This window comes from Drosophila busckii, chromosome 2R (assembly GCF_011750605.1).
Source record: "Drosophila busckii strain San Diego stock center, stock number 13000-0081.31 chromosome 2R, ASM1175060v1, whole genome shotgun sequence".
Lineage (NCBI taxonomy): Eukaryota > Metazoa > Arthropoda > Insecta > Diptera > Drosophilidae > Drosophila > Drosophila busckii.
In genome coordinates this window covers 20,595,272-20,619,372 of record NC_046605.1, presented here as the reverse complement: position 1 = coordinate 20,619,372, position 24,101 = coordinate 20,595,272, and the positions used below count along the sequence as shown (strand labels likewise).

The 24,101-nt window shown below is 41.1% G+C and overlaps 3 protein-coding genes across 5 annotated transcripts; 2 read left to right on the top strand and 1 right to left on the bottom strand.

Annotated features, from left to right (window-relative positions):
* The first annotated feature begins 640 nt into the window (after nt 1–640).
* LOC108596420 (AT-rich interactive domain-containing protein 2) lies at nt 641–6,455 on the top strand. Its single transcript, XM_017982138.2, has 5 exons — nt 641–1,036; nt 1,098–2,128; nt 2,195–3,330; nt 3,391–5,022; nt 5,426–6,455. Exons 1-5 carry the CDS (start codon nt 762–764, stop codon nt 6,353–6,355), a joined length of 5,004 nt encoding a protein of 1,667 aa, XP_017837627.1. The 5' UTR covers nt 641–761; the 3' UTR covers nt 6,356–6,455.
* Nucleotides 6,427–7,710, bottom strand: LOC108596417 (guanine nucleotide-binding protein subunit beta-like protein 1). Its single transcript, XM_017982133.2, has 3 exons — nt 7,497–7,710; nt 6,878–7,397; nt 6,427–6,810 (listed from the first exon to the last, which is right to left on the bottom strand). Exons 1-3 carry the CDS (start codon nt 7,632–7,634, stop codon nt 6,491–6,493), a joined length of 978 nt encoding a protein of 325 aa, XP_017837622.1. The 5' UTR covers nt 7,635–7,710; the 3' UTR covers nt 6,427–6,490.
* A 5,698-nt stretch (nt 7,711–13,408) lies between these two features.
* LOC108596418 lies at nt 13,409–14,682 on the top strand. 3 transcript variants are annotated; one of them, XM_017982135.2, is made up of 4 exons: nt 13,409–13,546; nt 13,884–14,176; nt 14,232–14,319; nt 14,401–14,682. In XM_017982135.2, exons 1-4 carry the CDS (start codon nt 13,525–13,527, stop codon nt 14,553–14,555), a joined length of 558 nt encoding a protein of 185 aa, XP_017837624.1. In that variant the 5' UTR covers nt 13,409–13,524; the 3' UTR covers nt 14,556–14,682. The 3 variants fall into 3 exon arrangements, with proteins under 3 accessions (XP_017837624.1, XP_017837623.1, XP_033149105.1); XM_017982134.2 differs by having other exon boundaries at nt 13,414–13,546; nt 14,232–14,682; XM_033293214.1 differs by lacking the exon at nt 13,409–13,546 and adding an exon at nt 13,694–13,710 and having other exon boundaries at nt 14,232–14,682.
* Nucleotides 14,683–24,101: the final 9,419 nt, after the last annotated feature.

Genomic DNA, 24,101 nt, shown 5'->3' with positions numbered 1-24,101 from the left:
AAGACAGATTGCTTAGCAAAATGCTTATCGATAACATAAAATACTACTGGCTACTAAATGAGCTACTAATAACGAACTTCAGGAACGTAGTTCATTTGTTCGATTAGTAATACGGCTACCAAAGTAGTTTTTAATATGAATAAATTTTGGATTATTTCTATTTCAATTAACAAAGTTTGAACATCCCACAATGACACAAGCAAAAATGCTTTTCATTCTTATTTTTAGATATGCACCACGGATGGAGTTACTTCATATGTATTTGCTAAGCATTACTTGGCGTTATGGTTTGATTTCACAATAAGTTATTTTTTCTTCTAGAATTCGAATGGTTTTCTAAAAAGATGACAGCAATTCTTATTTCTAATATGTTAAATGTGATGTAATGTGCACTGCTGGTACTCGTTTACACATGGAATCTTGGGTCATGTGGCAGCTATTTATTCAACGAACTGAAATTTTCGGCAAAGGCTTGTTTATTCACAATTTCAAAAAGTGTCACAGGGTATTAAAATATCTAAGCTATCAAAAATTAATATCGATATTTAGATATTTGAGCACAAACAAATCACGATCTAAATATTTTATATTTTCGAAAATGATCGATATATCGATATATTTTCGACAGCCTAGGTTCGATACAGCTCTAGCGTCATAGTTTCGTTTGCAGTGTAAAATTTTTATACGCTTAATTTTTGATTGTTTTTGGTGTTTATTCGTTTGAAAAGAATGCATAAAAAATAAAAGCATTTTCCTGCAAAATGACGTCCATTGAAAATAATGTGCGGAATCTGCTGCAAACACTGCCAGCGCGTGCCGAGGGTAGCAGCATGCAGTTGAATGAAATTACAATGACGCCGGGAAAACTTGGAGCTACCCCAATTCCGTTGCGCGCGAGAAATCCGCAGCAGCAACAACAGCAGCTGCAGGCCCAGCAACAGTTATATTTCAGTACGCCTGGTAAAACAGAAAAAAATAGCGACAATGGTGCAGAGGAATTTTGGCGTGATTTGCATCAGTTTCATGAAAGACGCGGGTGAGTACGAATTAGGCATTAAAAAATAAAAAAAATAACTAATGTTGGCTCTCATTTACAGCACGCCTTTAACCCAGGCGGCCAAGATCAGCGGACAGCGTGTAGATTTATATCGTCTTTACCAAGAGGTAACAGAGCGTGGTGGCTTCAACAAGGTGAACATGCGGGACGAGTGGGATGAGGTGTTTAGCGCATTGGAGAGCATTCGCCAGTGTGTGAATGGCACAGCAGGCATTAAGCACATATACCGACGCTACTTGGACAAGTACGAGAAATTAACATTCTTTGGCGAGGATCCGGACAAGCTGGAGGCCCTAGAGGCAGCCATAGAGTGCGCAGATGTGGGTATGGGGCGCTCACGCTCTCGCGCTTTGGGCGGAGGCAGCGGCGGTGTTGGCAGCAGCGCTCTAACAAGCAGCGGCCTAGGCGGCATTTTTGGCCATGCCCACTCAACACTTACGGCTGTGCCCATGGCCTACAATCACCGCCAGCACGTGGTCAATCTGGAGCGTAGACGTCAGCATAAAATGTCCACACAGCTGCACAAGCACAGCAACTATGAGAAGCTGTTGCTGTCGCTGCTCTCACCGCTGCCCAACGAACAGGACTTTGCCATCAATGTGTGCATGCTGATGGCCAATGAACCGCGTACCACGCTGCAGCTCATGGAATGCCCCAAGTTGCTGGATGTGCTGTTGGCACACCTGGGTGTCTATGCGGACTATAGTATGCGTCAGCTATTCCAACAAGGCGCACCCCAGGGGAAGCGTCATGCTAAGTTGCACTTTTGGCAGGATTTGTTGTACGAAAAGCCGCAAATCTTGGAGCTTTATACGGATGAGCAGGCCTGGCAGGAGAATGGCTTAATAAGCAAGGAGATGGATGAGCCCGAACCGCTGCCGCTGGACGAACTGCAGCTAGACTTTTTGAATTTGCGACGCAGCTACGGCACGGACGAGCGTGTGGGTCAACGCGTGCTTCAAATTGTGCAACTGCTGCGCAGTTTAAGCTTCCAACAGGAGCATGTTCAGCTTCTGGCAAGTAACCGCACACTCTGGCGATATTTGGTTATGGCCGTTAATGTACGCTGGAGTAAGTCGTGTTGCAATTCTCCAAAAGAAATTTATTAACAATAAAATTGTTTTTTGTTTTCACTAGGCAACATACACATACAAGCCTTGGAGACGGCGGGCAATATGGCGCAGCAGTTTGAGCTCCTGGATCCGGCTACGGATGAATTGTCGCGCAATCTTTTGGCCACGCTCTGCGAGGGCATCGAGTCCAACGATCGCGCGGTTATCATCAGCTGCCTGGAGATACTCTACAAGCTCTGCGCCCGCGAGGGCAACGCTCAGCATATAAATCGCTGCCTTGGCTTGGATTTCTATCAGCGCGTCATGCTCCTGCTTTCACTCACCGATGTCATGCTGCTCATCTTTACGTTGGAGGCAATTTATGCTTTGAGTTCGCTGGGCGCGCGTCCATGCTCCATGCTGATGCAAGTGCGTGGCTTGCTGGATCAGCTGGTGGCTCTATTGACGGTCGAGGCGCAGTCCTATGGCGCCGCGGGCTGCATATTGATGCGTGTGGTTGAGGTGGTGCCGGGCAACATGTTGCCCACATTGACACAGGGCGCGCAGCTTACACAGATGGTGCCAGCAAAGATAGCAGCACCGCCGCCGCCGTCAGTGCAGACACCGGCACCATTACTGCAGTTCCACGTGTTGCCTGCGCAAGTTGAATCCGCTGCCGTGACTGCACCACCAACAGTAGCTGCAACTGCACCTCCGCTCCAGCTCTCAGCTCCAGTCAGTCTGCCTCAAGCTCAATTGCCACCAGTAGCAGTGGCTCCAGCTCCCGCTCCCACTCCCGCATCTGCTCCAGCTATGCCTATTCTACCACCTGCGCCTTCTGCACCACAGAGCTTTACACATGAGGATGAAACCTATGCCTTGGCCTGGCTCGGTGCAACCTATGAGCGCGCTGGCATTGGCCATGAGAATCGCGTCGAGCAGCAGGAACTCTATACCATTTACTTGTCGCACTGTCAGAAGGCGGGCAAGCACTCTGTGGTAAATCGCATGCAGTTTCCACGATTGGTGCGGCTCATCTTTAACCCCAGCGTGGGTCCAGCCATAGTGCGTCAGCTGGACGGCACCGATCTCCCAGGCACACACTATGTGGGCATTCGCATGCGAGCACAGCCGCTGCCGCTGCAACAGCCACAACAACAGCAGCAACAGCAGCAGCAGCAGCAGCAGCATCAAGTGCAAGTCCAAGCCAAGCTGCAAACTGTGCGAAAGGACATACCACTGGGTACCACTGGGGAAGCCACGCCCTCAGCTGCTGTGGAGGAGGGATCAGCAGCTGGATCGGCTGGCACGGCTCCTAGCTCCTCGCTCATCAAGAGTCTGCTGGCCAACAAAGTAAATGAGCGTCAGCAGAAGCAGAAGGCGCAAGCACAGCCACCCGCACTCGTGGCCACCACTAGCTCCAGCTCGGCTAGTAGTCAGCCTATCAAGGTGACCTCCACCACAGCCATAAGCGCCTTTGTCAACAATCCGCTGATGCAGCATACGCCCGTCAAAGTGGGTCAGACCACCATTAAGCCGCTGCATCCACAACTATCGCTGGAGAAGAAGCCGTTGAGCGATTCGGCGCCGCCGCCGCTGGCACCGCTAAGTGGAGCCAATGTCAAAAAGGATCCGCAAGGACGCACGCTGATCATACAAGCCAAGCGCAAGCTTACAGTGGATGAGGAGCTGCACAACAAGCGGATGGCCTTGGACAAGGAGGCGGAGACGCCCGTAACGCCGTCGAAAAATGCAGCGAACCTTTATGCAGATCTGGCTGCCTCTATTCTCGAGGATGAGGATTTGGATGATGTGCCGCCGTTGGCAAGCAGCAGCCAGGAGCAAGCCGCACCGTCTACGCCGCAGCAACAGCAGCAACAACAACAGATGCAGCTTATGCCTGGCAAGATGCAATCTGGTCCGCGTCAAATTTTACTGCCTGCGCCGCCACCAACACCACAACTTAAGCTGGCCACGACCACAGCCACCATTAAAACGGATCAGGGATTGCAAACAGTGCCGGTTATACTTGCGCCAAAAACGGAGGCAGCCAGTCAGTCTCAAGCCCCAACGCAGACGCAGTACGTCCTGGCCACCAATCAGCAGGGACAAACGTATTTGGTGGCGCAACAAACGCCCACGGTGCCGGTGGGCCAACCAGCAAGTGCTCCACCCACGTTGCTGGTGACGCAGGCGCCGCAGCAACAGACCAAGACCATCATCATACTGCAACAGCAGCCAGGGGGCGGAGTAGGCGCAACCAATGTGCCGGGCACGCAAAAGGTCTACATGACCACCTCCTCAGGTCAGCCGTTGCTGGTGACTACCACCACAGGAGGTGCGCAGCCACGGCCAGGAACTCCCGCGCAAGCCACACAGCAACAACAACAGCAGCAGCAGCAACAACAACAGCAGCAGCAGATCTTTATAAACTCGCAGCGTGGAATGCCCGCTGCCTTGGGCGCTGGTCAAATGTCGCCTTCATTGCTGTCGCAGCTTAATCAAATACCAGCAACCATTAAACTGCATCAGCCACAACCGCAGCAGCAGCAGCAGCAACAGGCCCAGCAGCAACAGCAACGCATTGTGGCCAGCAAAAGTGCGCCCATCCCTCAGCTGCAGCAGCATCAGTCCATTATACAACAGCACATAATCTCGAGTCCTGCCACATCAGCAGCAGCAACAGTTGCTGAGAAGCGACAACTGTTGCTGGGTGGCAGCATCAAGGAGAGCACGTTGATAACACAAACTCCAGCACAGGTACATCAGAGTCAGCTTAATTCGCAGACTATTATAACCACACAACAACAGCAGCAGCAGCCAGCAACGATGCAGCAGCAGCAACATATAAGAAGCGTGCTGGAGCAGCAGCATCCCTCTATAATACAACAAAAGATTAGTCTACCCACGACGGTAAGCTTACTGACCTAAAGAATTGACTCACTCACGCGCTAGTTCCTTTTGTTAGACCCTGTACATTGGAATGTATAAAAGGGTCTTACAATTTATTTAAATGAGGTTTGTGCCTAACAGCCAGAACAGATATAACCATACATATATATTCTATATCAGACTGACGAGCCTATTCGTTATAGATAGCAATTACAGACTTGAAGATGCGCTTGCCGTTTTAGAACAAGTTTCTTAGCTTCTTAGCAGTTACTGAAATTATCAACTTGATTCAATTAAAGTTAAAGTTATTTTTAAGAAACATAATCGTCATGTGGTTGACTATTAATGTCGGCTGTTCCCGATGTAAATTCCATACGCTTTTGATAGCAGTTAAATTTGAATTTGTCTTATTTTTCATTTGCAGCTAACGGATGCGGCCAAGCCTAAGGTAACGACAACAACAACAATTGCTAAGAAAACGATAATACAGTCGCCAGCATTGAAGCCAGTAGGAACAGCCAGCAGCAACAGCGAAGCAGCTAGCAAAGCGCCGACTGCAGAGCCAGCAGCAGCAGCAACAGTTGCAACGGCAGTAACAACAACAACAACAGCAGCAGCAGCAGCGGCAGCAGCAGGAACAGTTGCTGCGATCAGCACAACAGCAGCAACCACAACAGTAGCCCCACAAGCAAGCGTGAGCACCGCTGTGCCGGCCGATGCCAATTGGTTGTTTATATGCGATTGGCGGAATTGTCCACGCCGCAAATTCAAATCTCTCAATGAGCTGCAGCATCATGTGTGCAATGTGCACTGCCCGGATCATTTGGATGCAGGCGCTGAGATCTATTGCCAGTGGGGCAGCGGCGCTAGCTTATGCGATAATATAGCGCGCAAGCGTTATTCGCTGATGACTCATCTGGTGGATCGCCATTTGGCGGTGGATGATTTGCGAGCCAGCATGCAGCGGCGACTTGCCACAGGCTTACACAATGTGGCGCCCACCCAACCAACAGTGACCATAGTGCGCAATGCGCCGTCGGCAAGTGCGACAGCTGCGGCTGGTGGAGGAGCTGGCGCAACGGCAACCGCTGCTGTGGGCAGCTCAGCCTTGCAGGCCATCAAGCGACACTCGGCGGACTTTCTCAACTCGAAGGAGCTGATGGACGAGAACGAGGGGCCCGTTACCAAAAGCATTAGGCTAACAGCAGCTTTGATTTTACGCAATTTGGTCAACAGCTCGACAACAGCCAAGCGTGGACTGAAGCGCTACGAGGCCCATCTGGCGCATGTGGCCTTTAGCAATGTGGAGGCCAGCGGCGTGCTCTCGCACATACTACACGAGCTGAGTGAGTGAGTGGCACTCAGCTGGTGTGGATTGGAGTAGAGTGGAACTATTGCTAACTACATATAACTATAATGCATTAAATACATGTACTTGATTGTCTATTAAATGTAAAACTATAAAAAACTGGTGTAAATTAAGCTCAAGTCAGTTGTAGAGGTCCCACAGTGAGATCTGTGCATCCATACCCGCCGCTGCCATGACAGGTGCACGCCACATGGCCACGGGTTGTGTGGAATAAGCCAGATCCATAACGCCGCCTTGCTTGTGCTGGGTCAGCACTGCCAGCGGACGCAGACTCTTCCAGCTAAAGATGCGTATGCGTCCATCCCACCCGGCGCTGGCAAATACCTTTTGATCGGCTCGAATGCGCACGCAGTTCACGCCCGCATTCTTGATGCTTAGCTCTGTGCCACGTTGCAGCTGCATAGAGGGGCGCTCATAGCTAAAGCTGGTCAGCTTATCCGCTGGAATACAACAATATATGTAAATATAATTGTAAACATAGATAACTAAGGTTTTTGTTGAGCTTACAAGCTCCGCCCACGATGCCACGATTGCTTAAAGCATCATAGTCCAGCGTCATGGGATCTGCTGCCAGCTCCTTTACATCCACTATTAATCCAGAGCTCAAGTCCCATGTCAAGAAATGTCCAGACTCGTATCCCGCCAGCAAAAACAGCTGCGAGGCGCATTCAAAGGGCTTGAAGCAGCTTACGCTTCCCAGCTTGGGCAGCTGCGGCTCATCCGGCTGTAACATCTGTGTAGGCGCTGCTGAATCTGTTACATGTAGCACGCCTATGGCAGAATCCTCGCAGGGATAAAACAATAGCTGCTCATTGGTATTATTGGAATTGGTATGCAAGGCCGTGCGGCAATATCCCAAATGGTTGCCCGGTATGCTGAGCTCCTTCACATAGCTGCTGTTGCTTATGGTAAAGATGGTAATGGTGCCGCCCTTCTGCTGTGTCACCAGATGTTCTTTGGTGTGATGTAAATTCGTAACCGGCGAGCCATCTCCTCCTACCTCAAAATTCAGTGCACAGCGATTTGTCTGCGGCAAGAAACAAAAACAATTGGTGCAAGTGTTGTTGTTTATTATTGTTTTCTTAGCATTGTTGTTGTTGTTTTTATTATCAGCAGCCACGCTCACCTGTAGATCCCAGAGAAAAACTTTGCCTTTGAGTGTGCCTGCAAGGAGCCGTTCGCTCTCATGGAAGCAGAGCGAGTTTACGGCGCCCATATCTGGACAACGCAAGCTGAAGACGGGATCAGGTGGTAGCACAGCCATATTTTATTTGTCCTTGTCCTAATCAATTGATAAGTTAACAACTAACTAAATAGAGCTGCCAGTTTGGCTACTTTCTGGCAGCACTATGTGTAAACATTGAAATTGCAGGGCTGCACTAACGAACTGCTGTTAGCCAGGGATGACAATGTTTTGTTTACAGTGCTGCGAAACAGCAAATGATATTTAAACTTATGTGAAGCTTATTATATGTACATAGAAAAATAATTGAAATAATAATTGACAAAATATTAAAATCGTTTTGTCTTTAGCATTTTTCATTCTGGCAACAGATTTTGATACGTGAGAGATTGAAAATCGTTATAATGAAGCTATTAGTCATAATCAAAGTAAATAAATTACAATTTAAATTTTAAAATTGAAAATGTTAATGTTGCTTTGAATAAACATTCGTTTCAAAAAGCAAAAATAATATGATCACTATGCTTATTAATTGTTGATAAAAGAGAATGAAATGCACGGACAATTAATAAGACGCAAATTATTATCAAAAGTTGTCTATTAGAGCCTTTAAGCGAAATTAAATATTTACAGTGGGAACTATCATTAGAACGCTAAGTGCTTACAAAGCGCCACACACACAGTGCTGCGATAGTGAAAACATAATAAGCAGCTAAAGCCGACACAGGTTTAATTGGACTTTGTCAGCGGCAAGTAGCGAAAATGGCCAAGTGAAGCAGGCCTAGACCTGAAGGCAACGATCATAAAATGTCTTGACAGCTGAAGCTTAATTTTGGGTGCACGGGCGGAGTTGGCTGCGAAACGCACGAGCTCTAACTGCCGGGGGATATTAAGAAATAAAGCAAAAAAAAAAAAAAAAATGGAAAACCTAAGGAGAACGGCCCCAAACGTTCAGAAGTATTTGACCAAAATGATCGCCAAATAAACATGCTATAAGCTCGTTAATCAATGCTAAGTTGACAGTTTTAAGTGGTTTTAGTAATTTTTTTTTCGTATGGCGGCCATTGCAACAAAAATAACAACAACAAGCAGTTGAGACTCCTGTCGCGGTCAAGTCGCGGTCTTAAATGATTTAATGTAAAGTGCGATGCTTGAAATAAATATTTAAAAAAAAAGCAACGATTATGGGGGAAAAAAGAAATAATAGGCAATTTAGCTTGGAATAATTTTTGAATAATACGCAAACTTCAAACATCATTTATCCAAAATAAAAGTTTCTCATAAAATTAGAATTTTTCTACGAATATGTATATGTATGTTTATGTATGTATATGTATGTATATGTATATATATGTACATCCATTGTATGTTGCAATAGAGCTCGCAAGATCATTTAACGGCAAACAGAATCATAAAAAGTTAAGTCTGGTACCGTTCCCGCAATTTTCGTTTTATGTTTTTGTTGTTGTTCCATTTTTTTTTTTAAATATATTGTATTTTTGCGTGAAGTTGCAAAGTGTTGGACGGGACAGACAGATCTGAGGCAAGTCCATAAATCATTTGCCACAGAGCCAAGGTGAGACGTTTAGTGGCCTAAACTATTTATGTACATACATATGTATGTATGTATGTATGTATGTATGTATGTATGTATGAACATATGTAGAAATGTGCGTAATCCATTTGAAATGGGTCAACGACTATAACAACTGTAGCACAGGCAGCGAAGCAAGCTCCTTAAACGATTCGACTGACCCAACCCAGTTCCAGTTGAAGTTTTCAGTTTCAGTTCGATGTTTAAAACATATTAGCTTGTTACCTTAATGAAGTCATAAATTTTCGCTATCGCATTGCAGCATCGGGGGCAACAGTAGAGAAAAAGAGAGCGCGATTGCCAGGCGGCGGGCACAGGTTTCTAAGGAATTCCATTTTAAAGCACAGCCAACAACAAAGCCAAAAGAGAGAGAGTGAGCAAGAGATACATACGTGCTTATGTATATTGGCACATGAATGTATATTTGCGCAATGCTCGATAGTTAATCAGGATTAGGTTGATATATGCTGACAACGCGGGCCTCTGGTGTAGGCCGGCACCTCACATTCAAAGGGAAACTAAATGACAACCCGCTGGGTCCGTTCCGCGTAGCCAAGAAAATGAAGTTATCACGCGACAAACAATGGCTGGCACCAGCTCCAGCGCTTCGTGCTACCAATAACTTTATATGGTTGTCATTATTAGTCTGAAATTAAATGGCCCTCACTGGCTTCCAGTCAACGCTCGGCCAACTTATTTATGTCCTAGAGTTTGCCCGCGGGCCACAGGCCACAGCATAACTTTAAGCTCACGCGGGCGGGTGCTGAACTATACTAATACCCTGTAATAGAGCAATTGCTTATTTCAATTTAAGACTACTACTTTTTATTTTTTGGGGCCATAATCAATTAAAAGCATCGACGTCCATCAGCATTATTATAAATCAAACGATAACATAAAATTGACACTAAAGGCGTTTCGCCCATTTTTCATGTGACGACGAGATTAGCCCGACGTGTGCCCAAAACATAAAAAAAAAAAAAAATATAAAAAAAATTTTTGATGTGGCTACGAGAAAAACTGGTCGCGTTTTTCAAAGTGCTTAGTAATTGATCAATTTCCGCTTAAACGTAAACTGGCTGAATATCTCTCGCTCTCTCTCTCTCTCTCTCTATCTCTCTGGGTTAACTTAAGACAAAATATCGCGTATGGAGATTTTATGAATTCAAAACAAAAGACCCGCAGCTTGTGATTGCGAGTGATAATTTGATGGTCACTGGCAGTCGAATATTTTTGAGCCTAAACTAATTTATGGCCAGCAGAATCATTGTTATTATGGTTAGCTAATGAAATGGCGCTTTAAATTTATGCAAGACTAGCTTCACCCACAGCTTTTTATTGCTTTATCTGTATAACATTTACGGAGATGCGAGATGCGCAAGTTCACACCTACACCGCACATACCACATGTCTGCAGCAAAAAGCCTTCAAATGAACTTAGCCCAAATGCCAATCAACGTGGCCAATGCGAAAGGACACAGCTGAAATTGAAACCGTCGGCCAGCGTGTCAATAACATGGCTACAAGTGTTCGCAGGGAAGGTGAGTGCCAGTTTTGACATGCGGAAAAATTCCAATTTAATTGAGTGAATTAAAAGTTGTAAATCATTATGCTAAGTGCCCTTTAATGTCTCGAAAACGCAGCTAATTTGCAACTGCAACTACTCCATACAAAAAGAGAGACCGGGCAAGAGAGATAGAGAGAGGGAGAGGGAGAGTGAGACACCAATGCTTGCGCTTGCCTTTAGGCCATGTAATCATTTCGACTGGCCAGCGGGCCAGTGCTGGCATTACTTGTCCACTACTTTCAATTATCAATTATAAAGTTAATATCTTGCTCAGCTACGCATTGGTGTCGATGTCACTAGGTGCTCTACACAACCTGTGCCTGTAACTGAAGCTGTCCCTCCCTGGCCCCACCAAATGATTGCCGTTAAAGTGTTAATGTTTTAATTTAGCATGAGCTGTTCAAGCAAATTGCTCCACCTTGATTGCTTCACTTCCATGGTACATTTATGTATGCATTAAATACATATAATAAAAACTTGTACATACGTATATATACATAGTGTGACTTGTGCTATGAAAGTTTGATGTATGCAAAATGGACTGAAATAGATTTCCAAGTTTAGCTGGTGGTACTTATCGAAAATGCAGCTTGAAAATTTAAAATTTTTTTTAAAAAGCTTTTATTGAGAATACACATATTCAGAGTGCCACAGAAATCTCTGGTGATTTTTATTCGAAATTTATTTATTTATTTAATGTCAACTATGAACGGTCGATGATAAAAGAAAAAGAACACAAAAAATATTTAAAGTTAAATTTAAAAGTATTTAAAATTATGTTTTTGTTTTTAAATTTGATAAGCTTATTGACCCAACATTCGTTGCAAGGATTGGGGAAAACCCAATCAGGTCTGGGTTAGTGTTAATTATTAATAGTTAAAAAAGTTACAATAAATCTTTTAGTAATACAATCAGCACAGAGTATTCGAATAGTTAGTTGTACAAACTTTAATAAAGGAACAACATTTTAAGCTGACTCAACAAGTATGAGGAGTCAATTTCCCCCTTAACTAATTTAATCATAAACATGACGCCTAACATATTCCGGCGGTTAGCTAACGATAGGAGATTAATTAAAAGGAGTCGATTACTATACGATGGTAGATCAACTCCTGGAACCCAGTTAAAGCCTCGCAAAGCAAATAATACAAATTTTTTGTTTTTTTTTTTAACAGATTCAATACTATTTTGGTGGTTTGAGTATTGTGGAGACCAAACACAAGAGACATATTCTATTATTTTACATAAAATCTCATGATATTTCTATGCTCAGATTACTAGAATAATTTTAATTGGTAGAAAGCAACAAAAAGAGAATACTCGAATACGAAAATCGTACTGTTTTAAGAATCGGAACCTTGCCTGATCCTCGCTTGAAAACATCTATCTTATCTATCTATCTCTTACCATCCAGGAAGCTTCTAAGTTATTGGAGAATGATTTGAGAGTTTTCTCTTCAGATACGCCAACGCCAAAAAAAACGTGTCAACCACTTTTAAGTTTGTTACTAACTTCCCTAATTATAAAATATGAAGTATGAATAAGAGTTTGATCTCCAGAAAGTTTCATCTAAATTTCTAGTGCTATTTCTGAAGGCAATTGCATTTTTATTAGTGTTTGTTAGCTTTAAGATAAATTTATTGACTTTTTATACACTTTGACATTTTTTTTTGTTTATTTCGTTATTAAATATATATAAAAAATTTTAATTCAATAAACGACCGTTCATAGGTACATTTTATTGTATACATATTATCGATATTATCGATGCTTTCTCTTAAAAATTTGAAATTTCGATAGTCTGAAACTCCATAGCACTAGTCGTGGCGTTGTCAATTGACTCCTATAGTTCGGAATTATATGAGCTTCCAACGATATCATTTGCAAGCCAAGTTAATTTTCAGGATTGAATTTTCACTCAAGAATATTATATACTATTTTTATGAAATTACTAAACTAGGAGCTACATATGCGATGGGATGTTATTTATGAGCTTTTATCCATAATAGCACTTCAGCTAAAATGATCTTTCCTTTTCTGCTGTGTCAAATATTCCTATCGTTTTGAATAATTCCTAAGATCCAAGACGTTTACGTTCAGTCTGTGCCATAACAAAGCGCAAGGCTGCAGTTCATTGATCCTATCGCTGTGAACGGATCCGCGTGTGCAGCTGAAGCGGTTTGCCCTTTACGATCTGCTACACGCAGCGTGTTCAGAAGGCGCAATTCTACTTCACACTCACATCACAAGAAGCTAGTGATCGGGACATCTAAAGTTGAGCATGCTATACAGATTCCGCTGCCCTCTCTTACCTCCCTGCAATCCATGATCTTAATCATAGTTATATGCATTATATTAATAAAATGATACATGAGCTCAAACAAATTAAAAGATTAAGTAACTTTTTTCAAAAATAGTTGGATTAGTTGAAGAATGTTTTATGTTACTCTACAGAAGCCAGATGTATACTGTGGATCGCAGTCCAGCAATAGCAGCTAGAATCTAAAATGTCGGATGATATATGATAACTAGATTTCGAACTTTTAGCTATGCTTAATTACTTGAACCTCCACTTACATCAAGTCGCTCATTTTAACCAATTTTGGAGTGGAATCAGGCACTTTGATGTCAAGTTCAATCGAACTTATTCCGAACCACATTTTCGATAAGACGTTAATCGGTGCTATTTATGTGTTTTAATCGATAAAGGCACTTCCGGTCTTTCTTTCTGTGCTGTGTGTCTAAGGAATAAAAGCTTGCACTGTCGGTAATTTTCAATAGTAAAAAGTCGTATTGTGTAATTGAATATAATGGACCGTAACAACAACAATCGTAAGTCGAAATTCAACTTAACTGTTGATCAATTAAAATTATGCGTAGATATTTGACAAAATAGTTTACTCGCATAAATTTCGAGTCTAACCTAGAAATGCCGGGCGAAAAGTTGAGTATTATGTCCATATGTTAACATACATAGGTGAAACTGAGATAAAAAGGTAACATAAAAAAAACTAAAGAACTAAGAAAAACGCAAGATATGCTCGCCAAATGATTTCATTCATTTCAAATAAATTAATAGAATATAATTTGGGGACTCCTAATCATCTCTACGGACACGTCCCTGAGCCATTTGTAATGATCACCAACAATAATTATTTTAAATTTTCAGTGCCAGTGCACCTTTTTGATATTTTTGGCAATCCATTGCCCATGCCAATGGCGCCGCCGTTGCCGCCGCCGGCATTGAGCAACGACCATAACAACGCTGGGAATGCGCTCGACATGAGTAACAACTTTAACTATAACGGTGCAGCCGCTGCTGGGGGCCATACCTATATGAATGGAGTTCTCTATAATAATGAATTCTTGGGGGCACCAAACACCGAGCGCGCCTTAAATGTCGACCCGGGACTTGGCACATCGGAAGAGGACAGCGATGACTATTACGATCCGATGGCTGATGTAAGCTCCGCCGCATTGCTTCTTTCACAACTAATTCTATTTACTGTGTACACAGGATATGCCCCCCGTCAATGGCATTCGCTTCTATAATCCGCTCTTTTATCCAGGGGGCATAATACCGCAGCGCGAGCCGCAGCGTGTGCGTAAGTGCAGGCCCTCGAGACCTAAAATGCCTAGTAACTTGACTTTGACTATTGGCCCTTTGCCTGAATCCTCTGGCGCAGCTGGCCACTGGCTTCCCGATAACCCGATTGCTATGGCGGGCGCCTTTCCAAATTCTTATCAGCCGGGTGTCAACTTGACCGGTCAACGTGAAGGTCGTGACGACAACAAGGCCTCGAACCCCGAGTATCCGTTAGGGTATCCCCACCAGCCATAGATGGCTCTAAAGGTGTAGCTCAAAGGTAACCACTTTGAGTTACAAAAAATTGAATCATTCTGCATGTATGTTTCTAACTAACTCAAATAAAAGGGCATATGGTAGATATTGATGGTCATAACATAACTCCTAACTGCAAATGTATTTATCGATTAACATATGCAAAAGTATTGGCGTGTAAGAGTGATAGATATATAATTATATACACATGCAAATGCTATATAACTGCCGATATGGCAAAGCTATTAGAGCTTGCAGTTTGTAGTAATTAAAGCTTATAAAATTTGCTACCCATTTGACACCAAATGTTTATGGCAGCCAATAAGCCGAAGCGTAATGAATTTAAACTACAGCCTGCCACAAAATTGTTATGCAAACGAACCGAACAGACAGACAGACGGACGGCAGACTGGGAGCGAGTGAGGGGCGTGTGGAAAGTGCAGCACATTAGGTGGCAGGAGCAACACGTAATTATATGAGGCGACTGCGGCGGAGACACTAAGCGAGCTCTCTAAGAAGGCGTCGCTGTTTAGCTGCTGCTGCCCCAAAGCGGCGCCGCACGTCGTGATGAGCAGCTCACCTTTTGCATAAGTACATGCTAAATGTTAATTACTGTAATTTGTTGGTGCCGCCGATGAGCTACTAATGCGGCGACAATCGGGCGAGGCTGACCCAGTTGTGCCGCATGCCCCATGCCACATGCCACATGCCACACACCAGCTGTTAGCTCAGTGGTAAACTTAACTAACTGAAACTACATAATTGAACCTAGCCAAACAGAAACTAAAGTAAACGCAACTGAAACAAGAACACGTAAAGCGAGTGAGTGCCCATAAAATATTGATAGCATTAGCCTGGCCCAAAAGCCGAAAGGCGAAAGTTGCGCTCTCTTTGGCAACTAGTTTGGGGCTGACTTGGCTTGGATACATTCCATGCTGAGTAGATTTGAATTCTTTACATTTAAATTGAATTAACTCTCCTGCACTATTGATATTTAAGCATGTTTGTAACAGCAGCTAATTAAATTGAGATTACGATTACTAATTACATAGATTATTTATAAAAAAAGTCATATAATCCTCAGAAAATTTAATAATAATTGGGGATTATTTGAGATAACCAAATCCGTGACATTTTTTTTGGTTAGCTACAAAAGTCTTGTATGTTAGTTGTATTTATTTTCTAAATAAAACAACAATTTTCAAAAAAAAAAAAATTTGTAAAAATTAACAAGCAATCAAATTCAATCAATTAATTCTTTTTGATGACTTAATCTGAAACAATCCATTAATTATGGTTAATTAAGCTAACCAATAATTATAATTACTAATTATTGCTTGATTGTGTTTACTAATCATTGCTTAAGAGCTGTGCTTTCAATATTGCCCATTTAATATTTGTACGCTTTCTTTAATTTATTCTGTACGTTCCTCAGCAATTTCCAAGTGTCACTTCAATTATTTTGATGAATTTGGTTAAAGTTGACCCGCAACAAATTAAAAAAAAAAGTACAAAATAATGCAAGTTATTTGTTAAGACTTGTTGTGTACTTAAAAAATGTCTTGCAGTTTGTTTTGCTAATTTGTTGCTGCTGTTGTCTTACAACATGTTCAAGTCATATTTAGTAATTTAAACCCAAGTATCTTTTAGATTGGTCTGTCAAGGCAGCAAGCCAATGCCAGCGGCTGTAACCACCACCACAGGAGGATATATTTTTTTTTATTTTATTTGCAAATCTTTACAGCTGCAGCATGGGGCTATTGTCTGCTTGTGAACGCAACGTGTTGAGACATTGAAGTGCGTGTAATTCATGTTGGCTGGCAAGACATTTGAGCTTGGCTAACAGCAAATGCCTGGCGTTGGTGGAGGTTGAATGTTTGTCAGTCAAAATGCCGACAAGTAGCGAAAATAGAGTTGTGAGCCTTGCTGTGCTGTTTGGTTTGATAGATGGCGTTAAAATATTTCAAATGCAGCCGATGTCAGTTCAACGTGTAGACTTTAACCTTTGCTGGCGTTACGCATACGCCGCGTTTACACAATTTGTTGTTAAGCACATTGAAATGTGCTGTATGGAACATAAAATGCGAAAATATTTTGTAAACCGGTACACAGCGCTTGAGTGGCATTCAGAGCATGCCAAACCAGTGGCTAATGAAAAGGAAAAGCGTTGCCTGCCGCCTGCCCAGGGGTGGGGTGGTGGATTGGAGCTCTGTGCAGCAGCCGGCTTGCAACTGTTTATGAGATAAAAGCACTTACGATTTCATTAGCCAACTGCAAGCTAAACAAAATCACCGCCAGAGATTTTTTTTATTAATATTTCGTTTGCAGCAAATTGACAGACAGTAGTTGGAAACCAGTAACAGTACTTGTTTGGTCACCAAATCTCGTCGTCGTGCCTTGACAGCTTGGGTGCATCTGCGGCATACGATGGAGTATGTATTTTTAATTAAACGCAAATGCAGCTGCAATTGCTGCATTGATTTGTCAAATTGACAGCAATAAATCGATCAGAGCCTAGCCAACTAGTTACAGCTGACAGTTAATCAAAAGCCAAACAGCGTTGACAGCCAAAACCAAAGCCAAAGCCAAAGCTGAAAATTTAAAGCGCAGCTTGCAACTTTTTAATGTATGCAAGCTGCCAATCAGTCAATTGTCTTGATAAATGCGCGCGCGCACATTGGCCAAGTTAGCAGCCTGGGGCTTGGCTCTGTTTTGCGGCCAGTGCAAAAAGTTGCACCAAATTAATTATATGCCACCCACCACCCGCCGGCAATGCTGTAGACACTGTCGCCGATGCCTCTAATACCTAACCTTGTTCACATACACTTTTGGCTAAATGATTGGCGCCAGGGGGGCAGCCAGTTAGCCAGTTATAGACAAGGCGAGTGCACACTCATTGATTATTGTTAATTTATTTAAATGCACTTCATTTTTTCAAGCAACAAAATACATATTTCCCTCTTTTGGGCGCATTTTGCAATGCATGCCATGGGAGCAAGTCTTAAGCATCTAATGACAGTTATTTGTCAATGCAAACGTATTAAGATAGGTAAGTCTTAAAGTTATTCGCCTGCCACAAGAGTGGCCTGTTGAGTGTTGCACAAATGGCTAAGCACAAGCTTTGTTGCAACGAGTCCATTACGAACATTGATAGAAATCTACAAATTAAAATTGAGCGTGCAATTTATTATATTTTGCAACCATGTTTTAATTATATCCAGCATTACACATTTTTCAATAACAAACAGATTTTCAATTCTTGAATTGTCTTGCAATATCGTCATCCCTAGCTGAGTGTTATTGATATATGTATATAGAACACATGCCTGCTTTTTTTCCGTCAGATTTGACTGCTTTTTAAGTTAGAATGCGGGAAAAATTTAAAAATAGCAAGCAGCTAGAATTCTACTTTTTTTTTGGAATTAAACTTTTTCTTATTTTAAGAGTTTTTTATACTTGAAATTGTGTTTTGAATAGCTGTTTAATGACTAAAAAAGAAATAACGCAGACTAGGAAAACTTCAATATATTATATTTTTATATCGAATTGTTCTCAGCTTGTTTTCGTTTTTTAACTCAATTTACCATCAGCCTTTTTCTTAAGCTTTCTTTTTTCGTTAACTCAGCTTTTCTTGCTGAGAAAAAAATAACAGCACTGACTAAATTTCTTATATCTAGGATTCTAGGATTCTTATCTAGGATTCCAAGTTCTGTACATAAATATTTTGAATTACAAATGATAGCCAAACAAAAATAAATTCATGATGCTACATAACTGTTTTTCTTTGGTTTAATGTATTTAAATTACTCTGTTAGCAGAATTTTGGCTCTTCTAGTAACATATATACTAAGCTTAAGTTGAAGCACTAAGCATATGCAAATTAAGCTAACAGAGAGCAGTTGGAGTTGGAGGTAATAAATTTTTAATATCTAATCTCAAATTTAATTATACTTAACTGTTTATGATTTTATTTTTGTTATTTCGCTCAAATCAGATTAAAATAATAGTTTACTAGTTCTTGTATCTTAGGGATTCTTTTATACAAATATGCAATATATTATACCACTCTTATAAAAAATTAGAAACCTACATATGATAATTATTATTTCAATGTCGTAGTTCATTGCTGACAAATAGTGATTATGGTGTAAGTTTTATTCAATTCAAAGATAATTGAAGAAAACAAAGAAAGTACAAAACTAAAAATATCATTATATAAGGTCTCTGCTCCAAATATAAAAAAAAAATCACACTGATATAAGATTTTTATTGGAACGCTTGCTAAAGCAAGCCGCAAAATTAAAAAAAAAAAGTTAAAATAATTCGCAATTAATATCGCAGCTTATGAATCCAAAGAATACTCTAATAAGTATAAACATAAAGATGCCTTAAATACAATTTGTTTTTGAAAGAATGTATAAACTAATTGAATGCTTATTGTTATTCTTATAGAATTCATTACAAAAACATTTTCATAAATGTGTTTGCCAAGCGTTTTATTGACAACTATAAAAATGCAATAGCCTAGAGTTATGACCGAATATAAAACTGTACAAATGTTTGCTGTTCATCAATTTTTGCGAGTCTGTGTGCTTCGAATAATTCAAACTTCATAAATAGTTGCAGCTATGTAGTTGCATGCATAGATTTGTTGCAGCTGTTGTTGTTGTTGTTGCTGCAGTTGCAGGTTGACAAGTTGACTAAGACAAAAATCACGCCGCCGCACTTATTCAAAACCTTATGCGCAATTTAATAAAATCATTATGCAGCTGTCATAGCCAATGACATTTGAGGCTGCGACTGCGACTGCGGTTGCCACAAGCTGCGACTTGTAACGCGCGGCGCGGTGCGGCTTGGGTTGCTCAACAAACTGAGCTGCGCGAAAAAATACTTTATTGATTTCTGGCCGCAGTTTGCGCAACGCCAACGCCGATTCCTAAGCGCACATGAATAAAAAATATCCATACAAATCTGTATTGAAAACTAACTACCAAAACTGTAACTGACTGTGCAACTGGGTAAACATCTTCACCTGCTGCGCCAGCGGCCGTTTTGGCCAACTGACTCGCATATTGTGGCCAGATATTTAAACTGTATGGCGCCAGCCTCTCACACACACACACTGATACGCACAGATTTATTTATTTTAGCTGAATTGCTGCACATTCAAATGATAAATCGTCGAATGCCATTGCTAATTACAAATCACAGTATGTTCATGTGTGTGTGTGTGTGTAGTGCCGGCTAATCCGCATGCTGTGTGTAATACGCTTAACGTATTATTTGAGCCAATTTGTGGCCAGTTTGCAAATACGAATAATATGATGTGTAAGACACCTGTTGCTTTCGTATACAAAGTGTGCTTGGTACCCGCTATAAAATCAATTTTTGGGGAGTGGCAGAAATTATATAGACTCTATGCATGGGCCACACTCTTAATGAAAACATTGAATATATCCAAAGTTTGTATTCATCCGAGCTGAAGTACGTTTTCCTTGAATCAAATTTGTTGGCAATTTGAATAAAGAATGTTTGGGGGTCTGCCCGTTATGCAATAATATCATTTAAATAATCAGTTAGTAAATATACTAAACCATTTTACACTGTTTTGGACAAAGCCTTAACTAATAGAGTTAATTAAATTATTCAGTTTCTTACATTTTAGTTTGAATTTGTACTTTTTGCTGGTTCAAACAAGTGGACAAATTAAAGTTGGGCGCCACAACTTTTAGATACACTTGACTAGAGAATCCACAAACACACGTTCGCTGTAGCGTCAGTACGGACGTTTGTATGATCGGAGCGTGCACTCCGCTGTTATATTGAAAATTAATGGGAAAACTCCTAATTATTTGGTATCGGTCGCAACTATAACCCGCGCTTTTGTGATTTTTTTCAGATTTTTAAATATTTTTTTATTGCTTAATATCGTGTTTTTTTTCGATTTGCGGGGGAGGGGTGAGCAAATAAAAATAAATAAAATAAATAGGAGCACCTATATAGTTGCTGAGAAACAGGTGCTCAAACATTCAGACGGACATGGCTATATCGACTCGTCGAGCTGATCAAGAATATATATAATTTGTGGGGTCTGCCACGCCTCTTTCTCCCTGTTGCATACATTTGAGAAACTTCATAATACCCTTTTCCATTTTTTTACAAAAATGTCAAAGTGTATAAAAATTCAAAATCAGCAAAAAAAATATTTTTTTTTATTTAATACCCTTAAAGAAAGAATTTATTAAGATAACATAATTGTTTCTTTAATATATCAATAATTGTCGGCCTATTTTGAATGAATATACATATTTTCTTAAATTTACACCTACATATGCAGGGGTGTAGTACGGGGGGATCTTAAGACCAGCGGACCAGACTAACATTTTTATTTTAGTTTTATATAATTTACAGAGGGAGGCAAAAATCACTCGCTCCTTGCATGAATAGATGATACAGAGAATTAATGATACAGATGTGCTTTCTATTTATTATTAATAGGGTATACAATTTTTAAAGGCTAAAATCGCAAAAAAAAAGAACAAACAACTTAGCGATACGATGTTCCTAGTCTGTTCATAATTTAAGTATTTGTTTCAATTTTTACTCTGACCTCTCTATTTTTGATGTGAGCAAAGGTTTCTGGGCAGTATAGTGACTTTCCCTAGTCACTGTATACTTGGTTTACAGGAATAAAAAGGTGGTTGGCTACCCCTTGAGCGAAGTCCAGCTGCGCCCATGTGTGCGATGGTGCATTTAGAAAATATTTGCGGTTATGACTGGTTCATGCTCAATAGGTTTGGAGTTTGTATGTTAGCCATGTAGAAATTTGTGCGTTTTTGAGCCCCATTTGTTGACCATGAGCTGTGTTGCCTGGCGACTTGTGCGTATGCCCCAAAACAAAAAAAAAAGGAGAAGAGAGAAAGAAGTTCGCATAAATCTTGCACGCATATTTAAGTTGATGATGTGTACTGGCTGTACTAAAAATACGAAATATGCAAACCGTATGCAGGCAACAGTTTCATCCTTGCGCCGCTGTATGCCAATGCCAAAGCCAAAGTCGACCTGAAATGAGTGGAATGTGCCCACAGTCAGTGCACCAGCAACAGCAACAGCCACACCGCCAGCAACAAAGCAACATGGCGACATTCATAAACTAAAACTGTGCACACGTGAGCGGGGGGAAGAGCGATGGAGGGAGCGGGGGGGAGTAAAGACTGGAGCAGAAGCTGGAACCAACGTGGGTTGCACCAACGTGGACTCGACCAATGCAGTTAACTACAAAACGGTCTCTGTGCCAAATGGCCAACGACTGAAGCACCGAAGTCCGCATACTCTGCCTTACGTAAAATACCAAATTTATGTGTGAAATTCCAACAGTGATTAATAGTTTGTATTTAAAAAGTTAATTATAAACATTTTATTTTTGCTATAGAATTCCTTTCATGCCTTTTCTCCGAGTATTGGGGAGGCACAACGATAAGCAGAACATTTTTTATTTTATTATTATTATTTCTTGACATGTTTTCTTTTCGTTTTTTTTCTTAGCGTCGGCAGATTATAAAAGAATTTTTGCTTGCAAATGAAATTGTTTCCTGTTAAAAGCCTAAAAAACAACAGCAACAGCAACGACCACAACAACAGCAACCAAGCACATACTTAAGCGTATGCAAAGACTGTGACCATCCGACACGGGACACACAGCAGAGCAGAAGGTATAACTACATGAGGCTGGCTGGCACCTGCCGTCGCAACGATTGATGAAATTAAAAGGTATAAATAAAAATCTTTTTAATGGCCTGGGATTTGGAACTTAATTTTTTAATTAAACATCCAACAGGACAGATAGATAGAGAGAGAGAGAGAGATGAATCGAAAGAGAGAGAGAGATTGCAGTGGCTTGGTCTAAAGGGGACAAGACAAGAAGGTACCAACAACAATGTTGGGGCCCAAGGGGCTCAAGACATTTATGCAAAGCAGTAGCAGTGGCAGTCCCATTGCCAATCTCGTTCGCCAAGTTGCTCACCTCTTGTGTGGTCCCGCCAGATCGACACACACACACACACACACACTCACACACACACTCACACACACACGAGCGCAGTGTGGCATGGTCTGTTGCAAGTAGCATTCATAACAGTGTTTGCTTTTTAGCTTGGGCCAGATTGAAAAAAATATTCTTCGCGCTTAACACTTTTACTGCTGGACTGGACTGCTGGCAAATCCCGAATTCCAGCCACGATGCCAAATGTCAGCACATGTGATTTGTCAAGTTGCCCTCCCACAAAAGTGAGATTAACTACTTAATAGCGTTGCTTCTGCTTCGGCTGCTGTTGCCTGGCAAACATTTGTCAACTTTCCGCTGTGCTCAGCCTTAGACCACCTAGCTATAGACACCTGGGCATGTTGCCCATACTCGTGATATGCGATACTTGGCATAGTCAGCGGAAATGCTGTTGATAATGTCCCAGGGTAGCCTGCGTTGTAAGTTATTGAAATAACAGCAGCGAGTAGCTCTTTGAGTTGCAATTACAAATAGAGTTTGATTCTGATTCCACTTTATAGGTCTATGTCAGGAGTTGTAGAGAGTGTAAGCAGTGGAAGCAGAAGCAGCTGCCCAAATTCTACTCCTAGAGTCATTAGTAGTCATTATACCAAAGCTTCGAGTAGGATAACTCTGAAAGAGTCCAATTTTATTATGATAACGGAGAAGAGGATATAATTCGAAATTACAGGCTTAGATCAATTGAGATTGGGAGGTTAGAATACTTGACCTGAAGATTCCTGGAACAATTTTTAGGGCCATCTAGAAGTCATTAAATTGTAGCCGGAGCTTGGGAGTAGGTCGAGGTGCAAAGGTTGCCATCAATAGAATGATAAGTCCATAGTCATACTGAAAATACGATAATGTGTGCGCCCTTTTCCCAAATTGAAAACTCACATTGTGTGGTAAATATTTTTTCAATTTATATATTGTTTTTATTTATTTCTCTTTTTTATTCTGCCCACGTTTGAAGAAACAAAACAAAAATGTTGCACAACATAAATTGGAATTTATTCAAGTTACAAATTCAAGCAGATAGTGAAAAATAAAAAATATCATTTGCGATATCTGACAATCTTTTTGTTTTATATTGAAATTTGTATTTATTTTTATTAATTTGCATTTGTTTTTAATTGTTTTTTTCTTGTGTAATACAAAGAAATGTAATTAAATAGGCGTATATATGTATAAGGAGATAGTAAGTAGTTTATAGTTAGTTAGATAGTTAGAGTATGTGTTAAACAAACATGTATGCGTGTGTGTGTGTATTTGTGTGTGTGTGTGTGTGTGTGTGTGTATGTGTGCCTTTATACATAAATAATTACAAATATGCGTAGATCTTACAAAATAAACATATTACAATTTACAATGTGTGAAACAAAGCAACTTAATTGCTAAGCTTTTCATTAAATTAAGTATAACATTAATTAGTAAGTCGCTAGTGGGGGAAAAAAAGAAATTAAAAAGAAAACTATGCAAATGAATTTACAAAATGACACATGACA